Raw genomic sequence first — 21,637 nt, 5'->3', positions numbered from 1 at the left:
CGCTGTTCTAGACCATGTTCTTCAGCACCATCCCCAGATGTTGTTGGACTATGACTCCCATCGTCCACAGCAATTGTAGCCAACAGCCAGGGATCATGGAAGTTGTCCCAACAGCACTTGTGGACGCAACGTTGAAGAACGCTGGTCTAGGAAACCTCCTTGGGCTCCTCTCCTCCAGCTGTGTGCTTCCTAACATGTGCATGCCCACATACATGCACAGAGAGACTTCTCCATCCCCTCTGCTTCCTTATCCCCTCCACACTCGAGCATATAGTCCAGTATCTCTGGGCGTCACCGCTTCAGACAAGGAAGCGAGGGATCTCGTAATGCTGCTCGGTGCCTTTCGCCCTGCACATAGAAAACTTAGTGTGATGCCTCGGTCTGCATAAAAGGACTGTGAAAGAATCTGGAAATACCATATTTTTCGCTCTATAAGACGCACCTAGTTTTTGGAGGAGGAAAACAAGAAAAAAAATATTCTGAATCTCAGAAGCCAGAACAGCAAGAGGGATCGCTGTGCAGTGAAAGCAGAAATCCCTCTTGCTGTTCTGGCTTCTGGGATAGCTGCGCAGCCTGCATTCGCTCTATAAGATGCACACACACATTTCCAGAGAGCCAGTGTGGTGTAGTGATTAAGAGCAGTAGTCTCCTAATCTGGGGAACCGGGTTCGCTTCCCCGCTCCTCCACATGCAGCTGCTGGGTGACCTTGGGCCAGTCACACCTCTTTGAAGTCTCTCAGCCCCACTCACCTCACAGAGTGTTTGTTGTGGGGGAGGAAGGGAAAGGAGACTGTTAGCCACTTTGAGATTCCTTAAAGGGAGTGAAAGGCGGGATATCAAATCCAAACTCTTCTTACTTATTAGGAGGGGAAAAGTGAGTCTTATAGAGCAAAAAATACGGTAATTCATAGGTGAGAACAGCGTAGGAAAGTAGAGGCAAGTCGCGTCCATATCAGCCATGAGGACTAGGAACCCTTTTCCTTCCGGAAAACGGGAGTGAGAACAGGTGGAGCTGTGAAAAAGTGCAAGCAGTGGCTCCAGCCGCAGCTGCAATGCCAGTAATTTTGGTTGGCGTTCTTATTTTTTTAATTGTATGTTCTTTATTGAAGAATAAAAATCACAGAATTACAAGTGCACAGAGTAAGTGAAGACACAAAGAAGAAGAAACAAGAAATAGTGCCCATGTAGAAAACAAAACAGAATGAAAAAGAAAAAATATATTGTATACATTACAAAAAAGGGGGAGAATTGCTATTGTAGTTAACCAGACCCCATGGTATTTATGAAAATGAATTTCAAATATTGTTTAAAGTCATGTTGATTGTCTCTATCACCTTCTGCCAGAATTTTTTTGATGTAGGACATTGTACAAATAAATGTTTTAGGGAAGAATTATCCCAGTCGCATCTCCAGCAGCTTGATGTCTTAGAGACATTCCTTTCAAAAACAAGCTTTCTGGCTTCAGTACATTTTTAATTCCTTGCGTACCACTGTGGACTCAGAGAGGATTTCCATACATGGGATTGGGGGGTTGGACTAGGTTTCTTCTGTCCGACATTTTTGGTGCTTGGATCCTGTGGCTAACTGTGGGGAAATGACACCTTTTCCAGGTGAGGTTTTCCCGCCCCGAGTCGGAACAGGCCCGGCAACGTCGGGTTCAGTCCTACGAGTTCCTGCAGAAGAGGCAGGCAGAGGAGCACTGGACTCACTTGCATTACTACGGTTTAAAGGTAGGCGTTTAGGCACATCTACTTGTGTTTCTGCTGCAAAAGTGGATATGCTAAATACGCTTGAGTGTTTGCACAGTGAGTTTTACATTTTACACTGCCCCCTTTGCAATAAACGGAGAGCTGCAGTTGCATTCAGTCGGGTCTCAGGCCTCAATTGATTGCAGGCCGCTGGAGTAGACTAACTCTCAGGGTCCCTGTGATACTAGCAGCCTGTTCCTGTGAAAGTTTACTTCTCTATATGGGGCAGCTGCATATTCCTGCATTGCAGAGGGTTGGACTAAATGACTCTCAGGCTCCCTTCCAACTCTATGATTATGTTGTCTTTTCGGCACCCGCTAAAGATGTCCTCCTTTCAACAAACCACCTAAGGTCTTTATCCCAGCTGGTATCTGTCTCAGACTTGAGCTGGCTTTACATAGGCGCTGTCGTCATTTTAAATTGTTTTTATATATGCAAGTGTTTTAGCTGCTTTTATTTATTTTTTCCCCAGTTCTAAATTTATTTATTTATTCAAAGATGTATAAAAATACACATCCATTGCAAAGTATATATTTTTTTATAACATGCTGAGATAAAACAGCTACTTAGTCTAAAAGGGAACAAAGTCAGAAGGAGGAAAAGGAAAGTTTAAAGCTAAAGAAAGAGAAAGCGAGAGAAAAGGAAAAGAGAAAAAAAAACTAAAGAAAGATAAAGAAGAATGTTATACTGTAACTGTTTTATGTTGTGACATGGATTGCTTCAAGATGGGAAGCCATTAATAAGTGAAATAAATATAAAAATAGTGCGTATTTTTTAATACATTAGAGATTAGTTCCAAGTAAGCCTAAGTAATACTTGTACAGTGTTTTTTCCCCTCTCCCCCTTTTTATACTCCCTTTTGGTCGTGATTTGGGGAGAGGGGACTGAAGACTGGGTGGCCAGGGCAGTGCTTCTCACACTATATTATGTGATGGACTGACATCCCCCCCCCCCCAGTTGTGCCAAGGGACCAGTTCACTTGGTAGACCATGAGACTCTTAATCTCTGGGTTGCGGGTTTGAGCCCCACGTTGGGCAAAACCATTCCTGCATTGCAGGGGCTTGGACTATATTACCCTCCCTTCCAGCTCTACAATTCTATGATTTCCATGATCTTTGAAACATTCCACCAAACCTGGACTGCGGTGGAGTTACTGCAACCAAAAGCCGGCGGCTCATGGACCAGCACTGGAGTAAGAGTTGTGTGACACAGGAAGTGTCCATATACTTCTGGTTTTCTCAGTGCATCCAACAGGACTTGAAATTTGTAGGGGATGTGGGGGAAAGCTTTGCTTTCAAAACCCTTACAAGTCGTATCTTACAGCAATTTGAGGGGAATGCCAGCTATTCTGTTTCATATTATACGGGAGAAATGTGCAGATTAAGCACAGTGGGGATCTGAGCCGTTGTTCACAGAGTAGCCCTTAAGCCTCTAAGCATTGCTTGGAATCTGTACCCCATCATGAATCTTGGGCTTCTAACCCCTTCTTTCCTAGGACAGCCGTTCTGAACACGAGCGACAGTATTTGTTTAGTCAAGGTCATGGCATGGCTGGGAACACGGAATTAATTAAATCTCCAAGGTAAAGGTCTTTCTTTTAATTCCTCAAATTGTTTCGTTGGGGGCAGTTCTGAAGTCGGGGGCTCACAAGCGCACTTTTAATGCATTTTTTATTAGCATGGGAAATGGCCTGACAAAAAGCTTGCATACGTAGACTTTCTGCCAGCTTTTCCACCTCTGCAAAGTTAAATGGCCAATTCACAACGCCTTGGGCCTCATTCTGCCACTGCTACCGTCTCCCCAGATGATGTTTGCTGCTGTTGCTTTCTCACAGCTGTTCCCCTAGGCCTCAAATGCGTTGTGCTGGCAGGTTTCGTGTTCCTTGTGTGTGGGAAGGCAAAATGGGAGATGAGTTTCTTTTTTAAAAAATGTATTTTTATTAAAAGTTTTCTTGATTTACAAAGGTATGTGCAATGTCTCTCGGGAGACGAGTTTCTGAATGAAGATTCCCTAAACTCGGGGGGGGCGGAGGGGCTAGTCAACCTGGCGCCCTTCAGATATTTCTGACCACAATTCCCATCAGCCCTCATCATCGACCACCCCAGCAAGGGATCATGGGAGTTGTTGTCCAGGCTGCCATGTTGGCTATCCCTTCTCTAGGCAAGCAATGTGACCTACTCTTTCTCTTTCCCGCAGTGAGTACTTGATGATGCTGGTGCCTCCGAGTGTGGAAGATGAAAAGTAAGTAAGCCAAGGGCCACATTCTATTCTGACCCATCTTCCAGGGGCCGCATGCCAGTAGAGTGCAGGGCCTGGGGCAAAAGTGGGTGGGGCAGCAAATGTAAATTTTGCCTTGTGCAAGTGCCTGCTTTCTACCCAGGCATTCTTCACATCCAGGGGAGCAAGAGGCGTTGGAGTTTTCAGGGACACTTTCTAGGCAGGAGGGACGCGGGTGGTGCTGTGGGTTAAACCACAGAGCCTAAAACCTGCCGATCAGAAGGTCGGCAGTTCAAATCCCCGTGACGGGGTGAGCTCCCGTTGCTCAGTCCCTGCTCCTGCCCACCTAGCAGTTCGAAAGCACGTCAGAGTGCAAGTAGATAAATAGGTACCGCTCTGGTGGGAAGGTAAATGGCGTTTCTGTGTGCTGCTCTGGTTCGCCAGAAGCGGCTTAGTCATGCTGGCCACATGACCCAGAAGCTGTATGCCAGCTCCCTCGGCCAATAAAGCGAGATGAGCGCTGCAACCCCAGAGTCGGTCACAACTGGACCTAATGGTCAGGGGTCCCTTTACCTTTACCTTCTAGGCAGGCAAAACAAATCAAGCAAAGGGGGCATTTTCTGTGAAGCTGACCTGTTCCCATTTGTAATAACCATGGTCGCATCTCCTGCTCCCACGTCCCGTCCCCCCCAATCTGTGCTGATTGGTTTCTCCCAAGCCAATATGGTGTAGTTGTTAAGAGTGGGGGACCAGGGTTCAAGTCCCCACTTGGCCATGCAGCTAACTGGGTAACCTGTAACCAATTGCTCAGCATCACCTACTTTGCAGGGTTGTTGCTGTTAGGATATTTCCGTTCCACCTTAAAAGGGAGCAGGATGTTTGTGTCACAGCCTGCGTATTTCCTGTTCACAGGATGTTTCTGTTGTGTCTTTGCTTTCGTTTTCTCTCTGTGCCTGAGACACCGAAGCAGGCAGTCATGTTTTCTTTGTTCTGACCAACGCTGAATAAACTTGTAAATAATGCTCTCCTGAGTGCATCTTTCGCTGTGCATTATCTGCTGATTGAGCGTGCATCAGCTCTGGAATGTGGCAAGCTATTTCTGGAGCTTGTGTCGCTAATTGCTGATACTGTATCTACGGGAGATCAATGGATCGTCCGGAGGCGACGTGGAGTCATGATGGACTTTGTCTCCCTGGCAGTATCCCAACAGTTGTGAGGGTAGAAAGGGAAGGGTGAGAGCCACGTATGTCGCCTTGCACTCCTTGGAATATAAATGAAATAAAACTCTTGCTGAAATGGGGAGGGCAGCTTTCCATAAATCGCCAAACCTCAGTTCTCTGTGGTGGTTTCCCAAATGGTAACCTTTCTTTCCTTACGTAGGGACAAGCCTGTAGCCCCAAGTAATGTGCTTTCCATGGCTCAGCTGAGGACTCTGCCCCTTGCGGACCAGATCAAGATCTTGATGAAAAATGGTATGCTGTTCGACATTACGCAACTCACACGGCCTCTGTGAACTCTTTTGACTTCCTGCGTTACCAGCCCCTCCTGCTCCCGCTTCCTGGTTAATGGATACAGCCTGCCATATTAAACAGGGAGACACCGGGCCCCACCTTAAATACCTGTTTAAAGCAGTATCTTGCCGCTAGAAGCAGTCATGGCTCCCCTCCCACAGCAAAGAATCTTGGGAACTGTAGTTTGTTAAGGGTGCTGAGAGTTGCTAGGAGACTCGAATTCCCTGAGTGGTTTGACAGTCCGTCCCTCTTCCCAGGAATTGTTGCTCTGTGAAGGGGAATAAGGGTCTCCCAACAACTCTCAGCATTCTTGACAAACTACAGCTCCCAGGATTCATTGGGGGAAGCTTGGGCAGTAAGAGTATGAGACTCTTCTCAGGGCTGTGGGTTCGAGCCCCATGCTGGGCAAATTATTTCTGCATTACCTGGGGTTCTTCAACTCTTCAGGTCTATGATTCTGGGATGGTTTAAAGTGGTATGATGACGCTTTAAATGTACTAGGGCAGATGGGCCATATTTCACTGCTTGCAATTATTTGCTCTCTTATCCTACGAACTTCTAACTTCAGTCAGAGATTGGAAAGCCTGCAGACATCCAGATAATTGCTAGACTCCAGCTCCCATCAGCCCCAGCTGGCATGGCCAAGGACAATGGGATTTGCAGTCCAGCAACGTCTGGAAGGCCACCGGGACTCCATCCTTGACTTAGGTATTTGAATCTCTAAGGAGTATTTGCATTTTCTGCTTTCCCCCCTTCTGCAGTGAAGGTCATCGCTTTTGCAAACCTGATGAGCCTCTTGGCTTCTGGGACGGATCCTACGGCAGCCTTGCGGTGCATACAGCAGGTGGCGCTGTTGGTGCAGGGAAACTGGGTTGTGAAAAGGTAAAAATGCCTTTTGTTCTGGAGGGACTCACCCCTTACAAAGAATGCCAGTCCGTTGTTCGAATTATGGCAGCTCTTATTCTTGTTGCTGTTGCATATTTTTTCAGCAACAGACACAATAGCACACAATGCAAAGCATGACAGTTTGTTAATGCGAGACAAGGGCGTATGGCCTGTGTTCCCATTGCATATTTTCAAGCTGGCTCCTTGTTGGATACAAACTATGCACCTGAGCCGTGCAGGATCATAAACAGTGACTCCCGACACCCAAAGATCTCAGGGATCAGGCAAGGATATAAGTAATCAGGTGACCCTTGAAGTATCCTGGACCAAAGTTATTAATGGCCTTGTAAGTGAATGCAAGAATCTTGGAACCTCATGCAAGAGTTTTGCAATTATATAAGTTCAGAATTCTCCTTGGGAGTTTCTGATTAGAGGGAACCGCTTGTACGTACACCTGTAGAACCATTTTTTCTTCCTCCTTCTCCTTTTCTTTTAAAATGTACTGTATTTTTCGCTCTATTAAGACGCACCAGACCACAAGACGCACCTAGTTTTTGGAGGAGGAAAACAAGAAAAAAAATTCTGAATCTCAGAAGCCAGAACAGCAAGAGGGATCATTGTGCAGTGAAAGCAGCAATCCCTCTTGCTGTTCTGGTTTCTGGGATAGCTGCGCAGCCTGCATTCGCTCCATAAGACGCACACACATTTCCCCTTTTTAGGAGGGAAAAAGAGTCTTATAGAGCAAAAAATGCGGTAGTTTTGAAGTTATTTACTACACCGTCATTGTACACACCTGCATTGCACACACCTTTCTGGTTCTTTCAAAACCCTGCCAAATAGAAACCGGTCGTGTCACATGCAGTTCTATGTAGCTTTCACTATTGTGAAATTCTTTCTGGCTTTAATATATACAAAGCGTTTTGGTTTCTCCTTGGAATGCCTTTAGCTGGTGGCTTGCAATCCCAGGCAACGTTTCAAGGTGCCATTGGATGGGTGCCCGGAATTTCTGTACATGTGTTATTACTGGGTCGCACTGTGGGGTCCTGCGGCTAATAAATGGTTTGTCTTCAACAGCGATGTCCTCTATCCAAAAGATACCTCCAGCCCGCACAGTGGCGTCCCGGCGGAAGTGCTCTGCAGAGGAAGGGATTTTGTTGTGAGTATCAAAAAATAAAAAACAAGAAAGTCAAATAATCCTTTCGCTGCAACAGCATTGCAAAGAAGTTTAGGAAATCCGTTTGCCCACTTAAACAAACTTTTCAAGTCCAGAAACCCTTGGAAGCCACCCAACACAAAATGTGTGTTCTCTACCAACCCTGCCCTTGTTTTGTTTTGTTTTGTTTTGTTTTGTTTTGTTTTGTTTTTTAAGTGTTCAGAAGCGTTGGGGGAGTGGGCAGGGGTTTGTTGGTCCCTCCCAGACCTCCATACAAGGCTGACTCCTTGTCCAACTTTCACTCGGCACTTTGGCAGGTGCTCACCAGATTGAAATGTGTGTTTGCACACCTGTGGGTTCTTGCTTGTGTTAATCATTTGAGGTTTAAAATTGGAGGGGGGGGAGAGCTTAGGATGGAATCCAGCACAGCAAGGCCATTGTTCTGTCAGCACAAGGATTTCTGCTTGTTCAACAGAACATTTGCCCCCTCTCTCTTGTTGGTGTGTCCCCTTCAGTCTTATCTGTCCAAGGATTTTCCTCAACCCTCTGGAACATCATTGGGTGGGAGGCAGGTGTCTTGTTGCGTAAGAGGAAATCCTTAAATTGGTGGGACTGGTTAGTAGAATAATGCCCTTTTCCTTAACCGTTTTTTGCCCAGAGGAGGCCTTTACTTGCTTCCAGACTGGAGATTCAGTACATTAGGTTCAACAGCAGTTCCCTCATAGTAACAGTTGTGCTTTTTTAAGATTGCGGCTGTGTTCACACTGGAGAACGGCCTCTTTTTAATACGATGGTGTCCTTCTCTCCCCTTCCCAGATGTGGAAGTTTACACAAGACCGCTGGGTAGTTCGGAAGGAAGTAGCGACAGTTACAAAAGTGAGCTCCTTTTATAATTCTTTTGCTTCGTTCGGGACACTCATCTTGGTTCAACCTTCTGTTTTCAATCCAGGGCTTCGATAACTTCTTTCAAACCATTCAGTATATGGTGAGCCTCCTGCCCCACAGCAGAGTGGCGAAAGGGGCCTACAGTTTTATAAGGGAGGTGGCTATAAAGAATTGGGCCTTGCTGATTTCCCCCTTGCTATGATGTAGCCTTCTAAAGGTAGAGGCCCAATGTGCTTCCCTTCAGCTCGCCGGTCTGAGGACAAAGCTGTTCTCTGGGTCTTGAACCTCCTTGCCAAGACGTCTCCCCCAGAAAAGGAACAAAAAAATCCACAGAAAATTTGCAGCCGTGACAAATCACACAGATCACGCACGCTTGTTGCTAAAGCGTTTTGTCATGCACTCTCACGTACGCAGCATTGTTATTATTTTTAAATCATCAGGCCTAGGCAAACTCGGCCCTCCAGATGTTTTGGGACTACAATTCCCATCATCCCTGACCACTGGTCCTGTTAGCTAGGGATGATGGGAGTTGTAGTCCCAAAACATCTGGAGGGCCGAGTTTGCCTATGCCTGATTCAAAACAATCTGCTGCATCTTTTGGGACTGTGTCATCAGGGTTGACCCTTCCAAAACATCAACTTCGCTGCTAAGGGTAAATATCCAGTTAATGGTTTAAAAGGAACAGTTGGGTTTTCCCCTTGCAATGAATTCAACAGGGCTAGCTCACCTGACATTTGCAGGCACTCATTTTGCAGATCTCTATAAAGGTGGAATCCCAAAATACGGAGGAGTCTTTGTCATGTCCCTACCACAGGAGTGCAGGAAGAGTCCCTTAATTTTGAACGCACACACCACAACACCATGGGGTAGGAATCGGATTAATATGTATGAGGCTTAGAGGAGCATGTTTCTACTTCTGAATAGTTTCCAGTGCATTTTCGTTATTTATTTAATTTTTATTGGAATTTTATTTACAACATAACACAACCACCACCCCCAACACACTGATCAACCCTCATTAAACGTGAACATAACATACAGTGGACATAACATACAACAATACAAACAACCAAATAAAAGACTTCCTTTATCCTGTACCTGGCCTCCTTATTTACTTCTTATAAACTGTTTCCTTTATGAATAATTATTAAGATTTTTCTAACTATAACTTAAATATCCACAAAGTCTCCTGCATTTTCCTTAAATGAAGCGGCAATTGCTTTGTAGGGGAATTTTGCCTTTTCATTTGTATATGCGCTAGTTTTACGCCCTAAGCATAGGGATTGCACAGGCAAGTTGGAGCTGGTTTATCTATCGGACTTAATGCCTTCTCTGAGTTTCGGCTTCTTGGAGGTGCAGTTTAGCCTCCCATGTTTTTCTTGCGGGGCCACACCCTGGCGCTTTGTGTGGCCGCCGATCTTGTTTAAAAAGGGTTTTGGTTTCTCCTAAGCAGCTGGTTACATATATCTATTGCTTTCTTTGTGCAGCTCGGCCCAGAAGATGTGAAGGATTTCTTGGAGCACATGTCTTTCCTGAGGATAAACAAGGGCTGGGAATTCAAGCTCCGTTATGACGAGGATTTTGTCCAGAAGCACCCAGATGTGGTCCAGAGGCAGCAGATGCTCTGGATGGGCATCCAGGCCAAGTAAATGGTTTGCTTTTCCTTGGGGGTGGGAACAAAGCTGAGATGGGAAAGAAAAAAATGTTGGTTTCTCCCTTGCATCTTCACGCTACCTGTTGCAGTACAGTTACGTAAATGGAGGCCGGTTGCTTAGACTGATTTAAGGGTTTATTTTCTGGGTCCTATTACATACGCCTGCTTGGGCCCAATCTTATTTACAGCACATGGTGCCAGCAAAAAACCTCAGGAACTTGTAAGACCATCTGCGCACACCCCAAGTTACATTCAGAGATTCATAGTGTTAATGCCAAAAGAGAATAGGCCAAATTGCACATGGTATACTCATCGATCTTTGAATTGGAAGGATTGGTCCAGTATACCTGAAAGTACCCCCATTGTTCAGCCCGGACACTTAAGGTCCAGCACCGAGGGCCTTCTGGCGGTTCCCTCCCTGCGAGAAGTGAGGTTACAGGGAACCAGGCAGAAGGCCTTCTCGATAGTGGTGCCCACCCTGTGGAATGCCCTCCCATCAGATGTCAAAGAGAAGAACTAACACAAGACTTTTAGAAGACATCTGAAGGTAGTCCTGTTTAGGGAAGCTTTTAATGTTTAACAGACCAGTGTATTTTAATACTTTGTTGGAAGCCGCCCAGATTGGCTGGGGAAACCCAGCCAGATGGGCAGGGTATAAATAAATTATTATTATTATTATTATTATTATTATTATTATTATTATTATTATTATTATTATTATTATTATTATTATTATTATTTGCTGAGCAACACAGCTGGGTTGGCCAGACTTTCTGTGACATCACAGCAGCTAAGCCAGTGGCAACTCTCAAGAGCCATGGCACTTTCACCTTACCAAACCCCATTGGTGAACATTCTGAGCAGATTAAACCAGTGGTATTAGGAGAAGCAAGACAGGCAGAGATGTCGGGCCTTGCAAGACCTCAAGGACCATCTCCCCCCCCCCCCGAACCAACCTGGAACCTGTGATTGTTGTTTGAGGCTCTCTTTCCAGTGCCTTTCCAGTGGTGGCTTCCTCCTTGTGCAATGTTCTCCTGCGGAAGGCAAGCCTGGTACCATCCCTCCTATATTTTTAAGTGCCAGACAAAAACATGTCTTTTCACTAATGCTTTGTGGTCCTTAATTAGGAGGGCATTAGGTATACCTGTGTCCTCCCCCCCCCCTTTTACTGGGGTGGCTTGTGTTAGACCCACCTTTTTATATACATTATGGATGTGTTTTTAGATTCTGTTTCATTTTGGTTTTAATGTTTGCACCGTTTTTCAAATCACTTTTGGTATCTTCCTGTGAAAAAAGTGGTTCTAATAAACGCAAGAAACATAAGCAGCAATAACCAGGTTGGATTCCACGAATACAGATGCTCGCCTTCCTTTCCACATCATTGCCAGTCTTCGCAGTTTGCAAAATGTGGTGCCAGAGGCCTCTTTGGCTTTGTTGACCTGGACACCAGGTCAATGCAGTCTGCTCTAGCACAGCTTGGCTGTTCCCTTACTTGAAAGGCTACTACATTTGCAAAGCTAAGCAGGGGCCGGTATGGTGTCAAATTGGATGGGGGACCATATGTTGATTCCTGCATTACAGGGGGTTGGACTAGATGGCCCTCGTGGTCCCTTCTGACGCTGTGATTCTGTGTGGTTCTTTCTGGACTCCACTGCTGAGAATGATAGAATTTTAGAGTTGGGAGGAGTCTTGACATTCACCCAGTCCACTGTGCTGCTCAAGCAAGAATCTGCCACATTGCTGACAGATGCTTGAATACCTCCAGCAGGAGAGAGCCGACCGCCTCCTGTGGCAGACTCTTCCGCTGGCCGGCGGATCTTACCGTGTTAAGAAATCCCACCTAATCTTGAGCTGCAATCTGCTTCCCGGCAATTTCCACCCATTGACTCCAGACCTGCCCTCTGGAGCAACAGAAAACAAGTCTCCACCAACGTGGCAAACCCTTTGGTTTTCTTTGCTCCAAGCTAAGCAACTCCTTCAGGCTGCAAAAGTATGATCGGTTTTTAAATGCATCCCTCCATTCGTATTCTCCCCCACATGTAGAAAGCTAGCACATCAGTGCTGGGCTTGAAACCTTTCTTCCTAGACCCGTTTTTGCAGGCTGATGTGGTTCTGTGCAGGAAGGAACCTTGCTGTGTGGCTTGGCTATATGTCACAGCTCCACAAAGGAGTATTTCATTTGGGTGCTTGGCATTTCCTGGGTTTTTCCTTGAACTGTATGGTGGCGGGATAAGTTGTTAATGTTGATGATCTGGGTGTAGCTATTCGCAAGGCACTGAAATGCTCCTCCCACCCAATTTCAGGTTGGAGAAAGTCTACAGCTTGGCCAAGGAACACGTAGCACCAAAGAAACAAGCTGCGCAAGCAGGTGAGCCAACTTGACTGTTTTTATTTTATTGCATTTATATCCCCACTTTTTCACCCAAGGAGATCAGGGTGGCGTCTTTGCTTCTCCACCCCCCTCATGCAGTCTTCACAACAGTTCTGTGAGGTAGGATAGGCTGAGAGTGAGTGACTGGCCCGTGGTCACCCAGTGAGGGGGGATTTGAACTCTGGTCTCCCAGGTCCCAGTCCAACCATAATGCCACACTGGGAACCAGAGGGTTTGATGCAGATTTTGTAGGTTGGTCGATAAGTTCTGTGGACATCTAATGGCTTTTCTGTAAAAGGTGATATGCTCTGGTCCCCCTCCCCCACTTTTCCCCTTAACATTAGGGCTAGGTGATGTCTGGTTTTCAACATCACAATATATCACCAGCCCAAACATTGTGATATATTGATATATCATCATGTCTGAAATAAGGATGGAAGTATGTGGAGGTGAACGTGGGCTTGAATTCTCCAAAGGACCGTGTGTTTGTGTGTATGTGTGTGTGAATGATTAATTCTGTTTTTTAAATCAAATTTATACCCCACCCTTCCAAACAAGTGATAAAACAATAAACATATTTTTTGGGGGGTGGGTTGGGGAACCAATCTAAAGAAAGCATCTGAAAAAAATCCTATAGAGATCGAGACTGAGAGAGATTTCAGCTTTAAAGGCTTGTTGAAAGACGCAAAAGAGACAGCGAGGACAGCTCCTGTCTAATATTCAAGGGGAGCGCATTCTAAGGGGCAGGTGCCACCACACTAAAAGCCCAACTTCTGCATTGTGCAGAGCAGACTCCTGATAAGGTGGCATCTGCAGGAGGTCCTCACATGTGCTCGATTGGGTATATAAAGGGTTAGATAATCTTTCAGATACAGTGGTACCTTGGTTCTTGAACAACTTAGTTGACAAACAAATCGGCTCCCAAATGCCAAAAACCTGGAAGTAAGTGTTTTCTAACGCTTTTCGGAAGCCCAACATCCGGCTATTGGTTCTGGGGCGCCTGCGCCAGTCAGAAGCCGCGCCTTGGTTTTTGAACGTTTTGGGAGTTGAACGGACTTCCAGAACGGATTAAGTTCGAGAACCAAGCTTCCACCGTATTACGTTCCCAAGCTCTGTAGGGCTTTATGCAGCAGAACCAGCAGGACTCTACATATATTGTACGCTAGAAACTGACTCTTCTTCCACCAATCCCTTCCCAGGTGTTTTCTTGGTGTAATCGAACTTGCGCCCTAGACACCCTACCTTGCTTTTCTTTCTCAGGAACTCTTGTGTGGTCTGCCTCCTTCTCACATGTGCTTAATACAAGGATGGGGAACCTGTGGCTTGGCACATGTTGTTGTCTTCCATCTCCCAGCAGCCCCTGCCAACATGGCCTATGGTCAGGGATGGTGGATGAGAGCCAAGGATTACTCAAACCACGGTTTACTCTCACACCCCTTCCGCTTGTTTTTTTGTAGCTGCCCCCTTGCTGGTTTCTGGAGAGCAGCGGGTCAGTCTGGCGAAAGCAAGAGTCAAGCAGACCTATGGGCAGTTGGAGCAGGACTTCCAGAAGCTGAAAGCGGAGGGCAAAGCCAGCCAGGGCACTTGCCCGGTGGACATACTTGGCGTCCGTATAAAAGAGGAGCCCGTGAGCGATGAGGAGCCTATGGACACCTCTGTCTGCGACGGCCTCAATAATGGACTGGCCAACGGCATCCATTCGGAAGAGAACTCTGTGGACTCCATGAACGGCATCTTGCCGGTCCAAGAGAGAGTCACGCAAGAACTCAGAGCCTTTGTGGTGGCGACGTTTAAGAAACAGTATGTGCTAACCCTGAACGAGCTCAAACGGTTATTTAATCTCCACGTGGCTAGTCTGCCTCCTGGGAATCTCCTGTTCAGCGGCATTTCCGACAAAATGTTACAGGACATGGTGTTGGACATGGGCTGCAAACAAATTATGGTGCCTGTAAGTCATTTTTCTGCTCCTTTTTTTGTTTATAAGTTCCTTTGCAGGCTGTGAGTGGCAGGTTCAATTGATGTGGCAGGGGGCTGGTGCAAGAGGTGGGGTCATGGTATTTCTGTCCATTGGCTTGGCTGCTGTGATGTCATGGAGGTGCTAGGCAGCCATGGTTTGGAAGGGCCCTCATGAGACCTGGTAGCTGGAATTCTACTTCTGTTTTAATGTGCTGCTGAAGTATTATCCGCAGGCCTCTGGATGCAGATCAGTTGTGCAGTTCTAGAGCCTTTTAATGCAAGCTATTGGAGGGGCAATACCTGGTGTTAGAGCAACTGCTTTGCATGCAAAAGATCCCATGTACAGTCTCTGGTATCTCCCTGTTTAAAAGGATCAGTTGTTGTTGGCATCAGTCTTGAGAGACAATGGCGTGCACATCTGGGGGTGAAGTCAAACCATTATGTTATCAACACTAAAGTGACCTACGTGGGGTGCACTCCCGGGCAGGTGGGTATGGAGGTCCTGGGCTGCTCATGCAACAAACCCTCCCTTTTGGCCTCACTGATGTGGTCCAAAGGAAAGCAGAACAATACCATGTTTTTTTGCTCCATAAGACACACTTTTTCCCTCCTAAAAAGTAAGGGGAAATGTACAGTCGTGCCTTGCAAGACGAAATTAATTCGTTCCGCAAGTTATTTCTTCTTGCGAGTTTTTTGTCTTGCGAAGCACGGTTTCCCATAGGAATGCATTGAAAATCAATCAATGCGTTCCTATGGAGACCGTCCGGGGACTGAGGGGAAGCGCCGCTCTGTCCCTTCTTTTGAAGCAAGGGGCTGCGGGGAGAAGATAGCTTCTCCCCGCCGCCCCTTGTTTCAAAAGAGGTCCGGGGACAGCGGGAAGCGCTTCCCGCTGTCCCCGGACCTGGGGCTGCGGGGAGAGGATCGCTTCTCCCCGCAGCCCCTTGCTTCAAAAGAGGTCCGGGGACAGCGGGGAAGACCCGCTGTCCCCGGAGCTTGCAGGGCAAGCTTCGTTTTGCGAAGCAAGCCCATAGGGAAATTCGTTTTGCGAGTTTTTCGTCTTGCGAGGCGTTCGTCTTGCGGGGCACCACTGTATGCGTCTTATGGAGCGAATGCAGGCGGGAGACTCTGCTCAGCGCTCCCTTTCATGAGCCGCGTGGAGCGTGTGTGCGGCTCTTGGGGGCTTTTCCCCAAGGTGGGAGAAGGGACTGACGGGCTGCCCTCTGTCCCTTCCCACACCTCCCGGAAAAGCCAGCAAGAGCCGCTTCCAGGCTCTGCTCAGTGCTCCCTTGTAAGGGCTCCCTTTTGTCCCTCATCCCGCTTTGCTGGGAAGCCAGCCGAAGAAGAGGCGCTGCGCAGCTATGGCTCTTGCTCTGCTGGCTTCTCAGCGAAGCGGGAGGAGGGACGGAAGGCTTTAAAGCAAGAAAAGCGAGAGCCGCTTACATGGTCTGCGCAGAATATTTTTTTTCTTGCTTTCCCCCTCTAAAAACTAGGTGCATCTTATGGTCAGGTGCATCCTATGGAGTGAAAAATACGGTGCATTTGGCGCCAGCTTGGCTGCAGGAGTTTCCGGAAGGAGGCATACAAGGCATCATCCAACTATCTCGGGGACTCCATTCCGGATTCGCGCAGGGTTTACTCCTTAGGCCTTTCTTCTCCCAAAAGTATACCACAAAGCAGCGGAGGCTGAGGACCACAATTTTTTTTCTCCTAGTTAGGCAAAAACTCCATAAAATAGTTTTTAAAATGGCTCAGAAATCTCAAAATCCTTCAAGCATTAAGTCCTTTTAGGCCAGGGGCCGGGAAGCTCTGGCCCACCAAATGTTGGACTCCCAATTCCCCTCGGCCCCATCCAGCATTGTCAGTACTTTGGGATGATGGTTGTTGTCGTCCAGTGATATCTGGGAGGCCAGCGGTTCCCCAGCCCTGCTTGAGGCAAAGACTGCTCAGAATAGGTGAGTTCTGAAGGCCCACGTAACATCCATATTGTAGCAGCCATACGTAATTCAGTTGGGAGGGAGTGCCATAACAGAGGGGCCACCACTGAGAATGCCCCGTCTCTCATGACTGCTGCCCTAAGTGATGCTTCTGATGAGCACGGAAGCAGGGCCTCCAAAGTCAAAGGATGCTACTCTGTACATAAACACTCTCTCCATCAAAAACTAGCTTAATAGCTTTTTTAAATGGCCTAGTTTTTACAGAGGTGGCAAATTCCATGGGCTTACCCTTTCAGGCTGCAGGTGAGCTCTCATACAAAGGAATGCTTCTCCATGCCACCACCCCCCACACAAAAAAATGCCTCCCTGATATGCTAGTTTTCTGTGTGCAGGGAATATTAATTAATTAATTAATTAATTAATTAATTAATTAAGGAGTATTCCAGTATCTGAGGTCCCCACAGACTTTTAAATCCACCTTTGAAAAAGGCAGGGTTCTCCACTTTTTTAGTTGCATACCCAGTACTCCCTCCTGTACTTGCGTGTTGTAATTAAAAAATATGCAGAGTTCCTGGACTCGTTTCATTTGATCTGTAAGGAAGAAGGCGGCGCCCGTGATACATAACTGCAGGTAGCTAACTGGAGTGGAACAAATGCCATCTTGTCACAAGGAAGGGTAGCTGATTTGACTGTGTATATCTGTGTCTATAACAGTAATTTAAGGAAGTTACTTGTCTAGCTGGAATAAAACGATCATGGCTTAAAGGCGCTGGCATGTTGGAAGGGAGTGACTATTTCATCGGTCTTTGTTAGTCAGAGCTTTGAGGCATATGCACTTTAAGCTGGGAGAGTTTTATGATGTTCCCTGTGAATGAGATTAATGCTGTTGCCTCTGGATCGCAAGGCACTTCCGCAGCCACAGATGTGATTAAAAAAAAATCCCACTGAGTAAACTTTGAAGAAAGCCAGACTCTCTTCTCCGCTTGCAAAGCGACAAACAAGTATTGACAGTTACAAGTATTGAAAGTTGCCTCTTTTCCCATGACCTCCAGGAGCAGGGCTTTTGGCAAGCTAAACCATGGTTCTAAGAAACCAGCCAACCCTGGTTATCACTAAGGTCTAAAATGTTATGTCTGCACAGGGCCCTTCTTGGACTATTTTAAACCAGGATAAAGGACTAGCACATCCCTTTTAAAACATAGGTTTCTGATCTGCCACACTGTCCCTTTCCAATCCTTCTATCTCTGCATGCTCTTTGCTCCTTGTGTTCTTTATCTCTTTCCCTCTCTTAGGATTGTGAGCTGCCTGGGCAGTGGGCAGGATAGGCTTCACTTTGTTAAACAGCTCATATGTGTAAGGGACCGTATAACCATTGGAATTGGAGAGGACAAGGTTTCAGTTATCCCACTAAACCATGGGACATTTAAGGAATGTCATTTATGGTTTACTGTGATGTCACGTCAAGCTAGGGTTTTTTGTAGACCGCAAACCAGCATCAGGATGGTATTATTATTATTTGTATTATTATTATTTATACCCCATCCATCTGGCAGGGTTGCCCCAGTAACTTGGGCAGCTTCCAACATAATATAAAAACACAACTAAACATCAAGCAATTAATGCTAACCACGGTTTGGTGTGACTGCTGAGCCATAGTTATGGTTCCAACCCCTCTTCCTAGAGGTACCCACATCCTAGAAATGAGAGTGAAGGGAAGATGGAAAGACACAAACTATTCTAAACCATTGTTATATCTCAAACACTCCACATATAACAGCAAAGATTGGTTTGTACTAAGCATAGTTTAGGTTCAGGCCAAAAGTGCAAACAAGTAACAGTTTGCATGGTTTTCCCCCTTCCTCAAAAAATCCCTACGTACTGTCCCAAGTAGTGGGCTTGGTGGATGGAGCAATGACCCAAACCATGATTTGTTGGCTAAGATGTAACTCCCAATTACAGTTTACCCAAGCTCTTGTTTATAAGAGCTTGCTCCACTTCCCAGCTTGGTGGCCACCTGCGTGCCATAATTAGTCATGCAGTTTTGATTCATACATTGCAGCAAGCCATAGTTTGATGTTGCACCCGAATCATCTTGGAGGCCTGATTCAGGCCTCATGCAAATCTGTAATGGTGGGGAAACAGATAATGCACAGTTCCTGTTCCTATTAGCCCCTGGGGGGGGATGATTTGAATTGTTGTCCCAATAACATCTGGAAGGCCACAGGTTCTGTGCCTGTCCTCCCCACCCGAGTTGGAAAGCTTTTTAAGCAAACCAAAGTTCCCTGGGCCATCTGAACCCCTGGAACTGTGGCTTGTTTAAAATTGGAAGTGAATTCTAGTCTCCTCTTGCTGGCATGGGAAAGGGGAAGCCCAAAGCTTGCTGTGGCTTGTTGAACCTGTTCTAGGTTAAAAATCTAGGAGTGAGGCACAGAAACCTAAAATGAAAAGAAACTTGTTCTGAAAAATACCAACTAGGTGGATTAACTGCAGCTCGCTGTGTTCCTTTAGGAGGAATCTAAAACTTCCAAATTATGTAGGACAGAGTGAAGCATCTTGCACAGTTATTGCTGCCCATCTTGGCACCATTTGAGATGGCTCCTGAAGAAAGGAACTCAGGTTCCAAAAGGCATTGGGCTGTAATGAATCTTTGCAGATGGCACTTTGGAGGAACAGCATTCTTTCCTACTTGAAGCAAGCCAGTATATTTTGGCGTGGTGTCTGAATTGAACCCAAACTGAGCTTGTTTCAAATGCAGGAAGTGAGAAACAAAGGAAGTGGTGCAGTCAAGAGTGTGGTCCTTTCTTTTAGGAGACCGGCGAATTAGATTTATCGCATGTCTGCAAAACTGTTGCTATGAATGGTGTTTGTTTTTAACAAGTAAGGGTGGACTCCTCCAGAAAGGCAATAAAACTGATTCACATCATAGCATACAACAGCTCTGGGCACTGCTTGGCATGGAAACCCATCTTTTTGCCAGTGCACTGTTCATAGGGAATGAATTCATCTTCTCGTTGCCATGAAAGCGGCTCTAAATGTTTTAAGTGCGCAAATTGCCGCTCCTAGTTCCTGGTGTCTGAGCACAGGTGTAATTCTGGGAGCTGTAGCTTCTTTAGAGTGCTTAGAGTTGATAGGAGACCCCTGTTCCCTTCGCAGAACTACAATTCTGAAGGCAGCCCTGTTTAGGGAAGTTTTTAATGACTGATGTCTTAATGTATTTTTAATCTCCTGCTGGAAGCTGCCCAGAATGGCTGGGGAAATCCACCCAGAGGGGCGGGGTATAAGTAAATAATAATAATAGCAATATTAGCAATAATTGTTATTACAGTGGTACCTCAGGTTAAGTACTTAATTCGTTCCGGAGGTCCGTACTTAACCTGAAACTGTTCTTAACCTAAAGACCACTTTAGCTAATGGGGTCTTCTGCTGCTGCCGCGCTGCTGAAGCACGATTTCTGTTCTCATCCTGAAGCAAAGTTCTTAACCTGAAGCACTATTTCTGGGTTAGCGGAGTCTGTAACCTGAAGCGTATGTAACCTAAGGTACCACTGTATTGCTATTATTATTATTATTATTATGACAATTCCCAGAATGGTTTAATTCCTCTTCACAAAAACTCCAAGAATTGTAGTTCTGTGAAGGGGAATACAGACCTCATAAGAACCCTTAAGAAACTACAGCGCCCAAAATTCTTTGGGGGAAGGCGTGACACACCAAGGTTGCAGGTTCAGTCCCCACATGGGACAGCTACATAGTCCTGTTTTGCAGGAATCAGACTTGGTGATCCGCAGGGTCCCTTCCAACTCTACAATTCTATGATTCTATGGCTGTATAAAGTGGTATGATACGGATTTAAATGCAGAGTTCAGATGGGAGTAGTGAGAGCCAGCAATAACTGTCTGAGCAACTGCGAAAGGGACTCCCGCTTACTGACAGCGGTGACACAGTGCTAGCAACAGGGTTGGGGTTATTTTATATTTGGCCTCTAGAGTTAACGTATGTGGTTAATGTGACTTGCTGGAATATTACAGCTAGGTAAACATACAGGGTTGCAGGCAGCCAGCTTAAGTTCTGCTCAGAGTAAATCCATTAAAATTAACAGACTTAAATTAGTCATGCCCGTTTGTTTGAGTAGGTCTTCTCCGAGTAGGACTAGCGTTGAATCCAACCCATAATCTCTCCATCAGACTGTGTATAGAAATCATTAGCTATGAAAGAACAGAGGTATTCAAAATCTTCACAGCAAAACGTTTTGGCTTCTGGCTTCTGGTGCTCATCACCAGAGCTGAAGGTGGGTACCAAAACGTTTTGCTTCCAGATTTTGAATACCTGTTCATTAGTCACTGTAATAAAGTATATGGTGTTGTTGGTGCTTAATTACGTCCTTCCAGGACCCAGAGCAAACCTGTCTGAAGTGTGATGATGCTTTTTAAAAACTGTGTTGTTGTGTGTCATGCGTAACATTTGACTCCAAAAAGACTGACAACCTGACTTCCGGGGGCAGCGCGAAACTGTAATGGCGGTCCTCTTCGTTCTCTGAAGAGGGGCTCCGCGGAAAAGGGTCGTTCGCTGCGGCATAGCGACGACCCATCAAGATAAACCACGGGTAGAGTGAGCCCGTGGCCGTGGGACTCGGCGGGCACCAGAAGCTGCTCTGAAAACACAGAAGGGACCCCGTAAGGAGACCCGGAGTGAAGGAGGGGTAGCGGTGCTGTGAGTTCATCGCTCTTTCCGCGGAAGTGAAGCCGCGCGGCTGTTACAGATGAGCGCTGATCCTTCTTCCTAAAATCAACACCAAACTGCAAGTAACATACCCGTGAGTAAAGGGGTTTAAAATTTGGCAAAGAATTTCGTAAATTCGGCTGAAAGCGGGAGACGAGAAAAGGGAAGTCCGTCTTCCGACATTGCTGACAAGATCAAAGCAAAGCTTTAAAAAGCGGAAAGCGCTTGAAACGGGACTGTGGGAAGCTTTAACTTCTTCGTGCTATCAGATCTGCTTGTTCTTTTAAACTGAAGGTGGAAATGGACATTGACTAAAAGAAGTAGTAAATGGGGACTTTCCTCCTATCTTTTTTCTTCTTCGGGCTGTATTTTTAAGGAGCCAGATCGTCGGGCTGCCAGAGAGGGAGACTGTGTCAAACTGCGGAAACAGTTGTAAAAACTTTGCTGGAACGTAACTGTTACATTTGAGCAGAAAAGATTGGATGGGATACTGTTGCAAGCACCTCTTGTGAAACTTTGTTGAACTATAAAAGGTGCTTTGGGAAACTTTGAGTTTCTGAAGGGACTGTTGGACTATTGGATTTACTGATTTGAAATAATTTGGAA

At 46.1% G+C, this 21,637-nt stretch overlaps 1 protein-coding gene across 2 annotated transcripts in view; it reads left to right on the top strand.

Annotated features, from left to right (window-relative positions):
- POLR3E (RNA polymerase III subunit E) overlaps positions 1 to 21,637 on the top strand; it is a 42,090-nt gene that overhangs the window by 11,140 nt on the left and 9,313 nt on the right. For both annotated transcript variants that reach the window (XM_081169519.1, XM_081169520.1), the window contains 10 exons: positions 1,611 to 1,730; positions 3,244 to 3,329; positions 3,944 to 3,988; positions 5,345 to 5,436; positions 6,237 to 6,357; positions 7,435 to 7,516; positions 8,330 to 8,389; positions 9,886 to 10,043; positions 12,356 to 12,420; positions 13,881 to 14,371. In XM_081169519.1, coding sequence (XP_081025645.1) covers positions 1,611 to 1,730; positions 3,244 to 3,329; positions 3,944 to 3,988; positions 5,345 to 5,436; positions 6,237 to 6,357; positions 7,435 to 7,516; positions 8,330 to 8,389; positions 9,886 to 10,043; positions 12,356 to 12,420; positions 13,881 to 14,371 — 1,320 coding nt within the window. The remainder of the gene's footprint in view (positions 1 to 1,610; positions 1,731 to 3,243; positions 3,330 to 3,943; positions 3,989 to 5,344; positions 5,437 to 6,236; positions 6,358 to 7,434; positions 7,517 to 8,329; positions 8,390 to 9,885; positions 10,044 to 12,355; positions 12,421 to 13,880; positions 14,372 to 21,637) is intronic.

Source organism: Podarcis bocagei, assembly GCF_964188305.1.
Source record: "Podarcis bocagei genome assembly, chromosome: 14".
NCBI classification, from domain to species: Eukaryota; Metazoa; Chordata; class Lepidosauria; order Squamata; family Lacertidae; genus Podarcis; species Podarcis bocagei.
The sequence above is the reverse complement of the archived record's forward strand: the minus strand, read 5'-3'. Positions and strand labels throughout refer to the sequence as shown.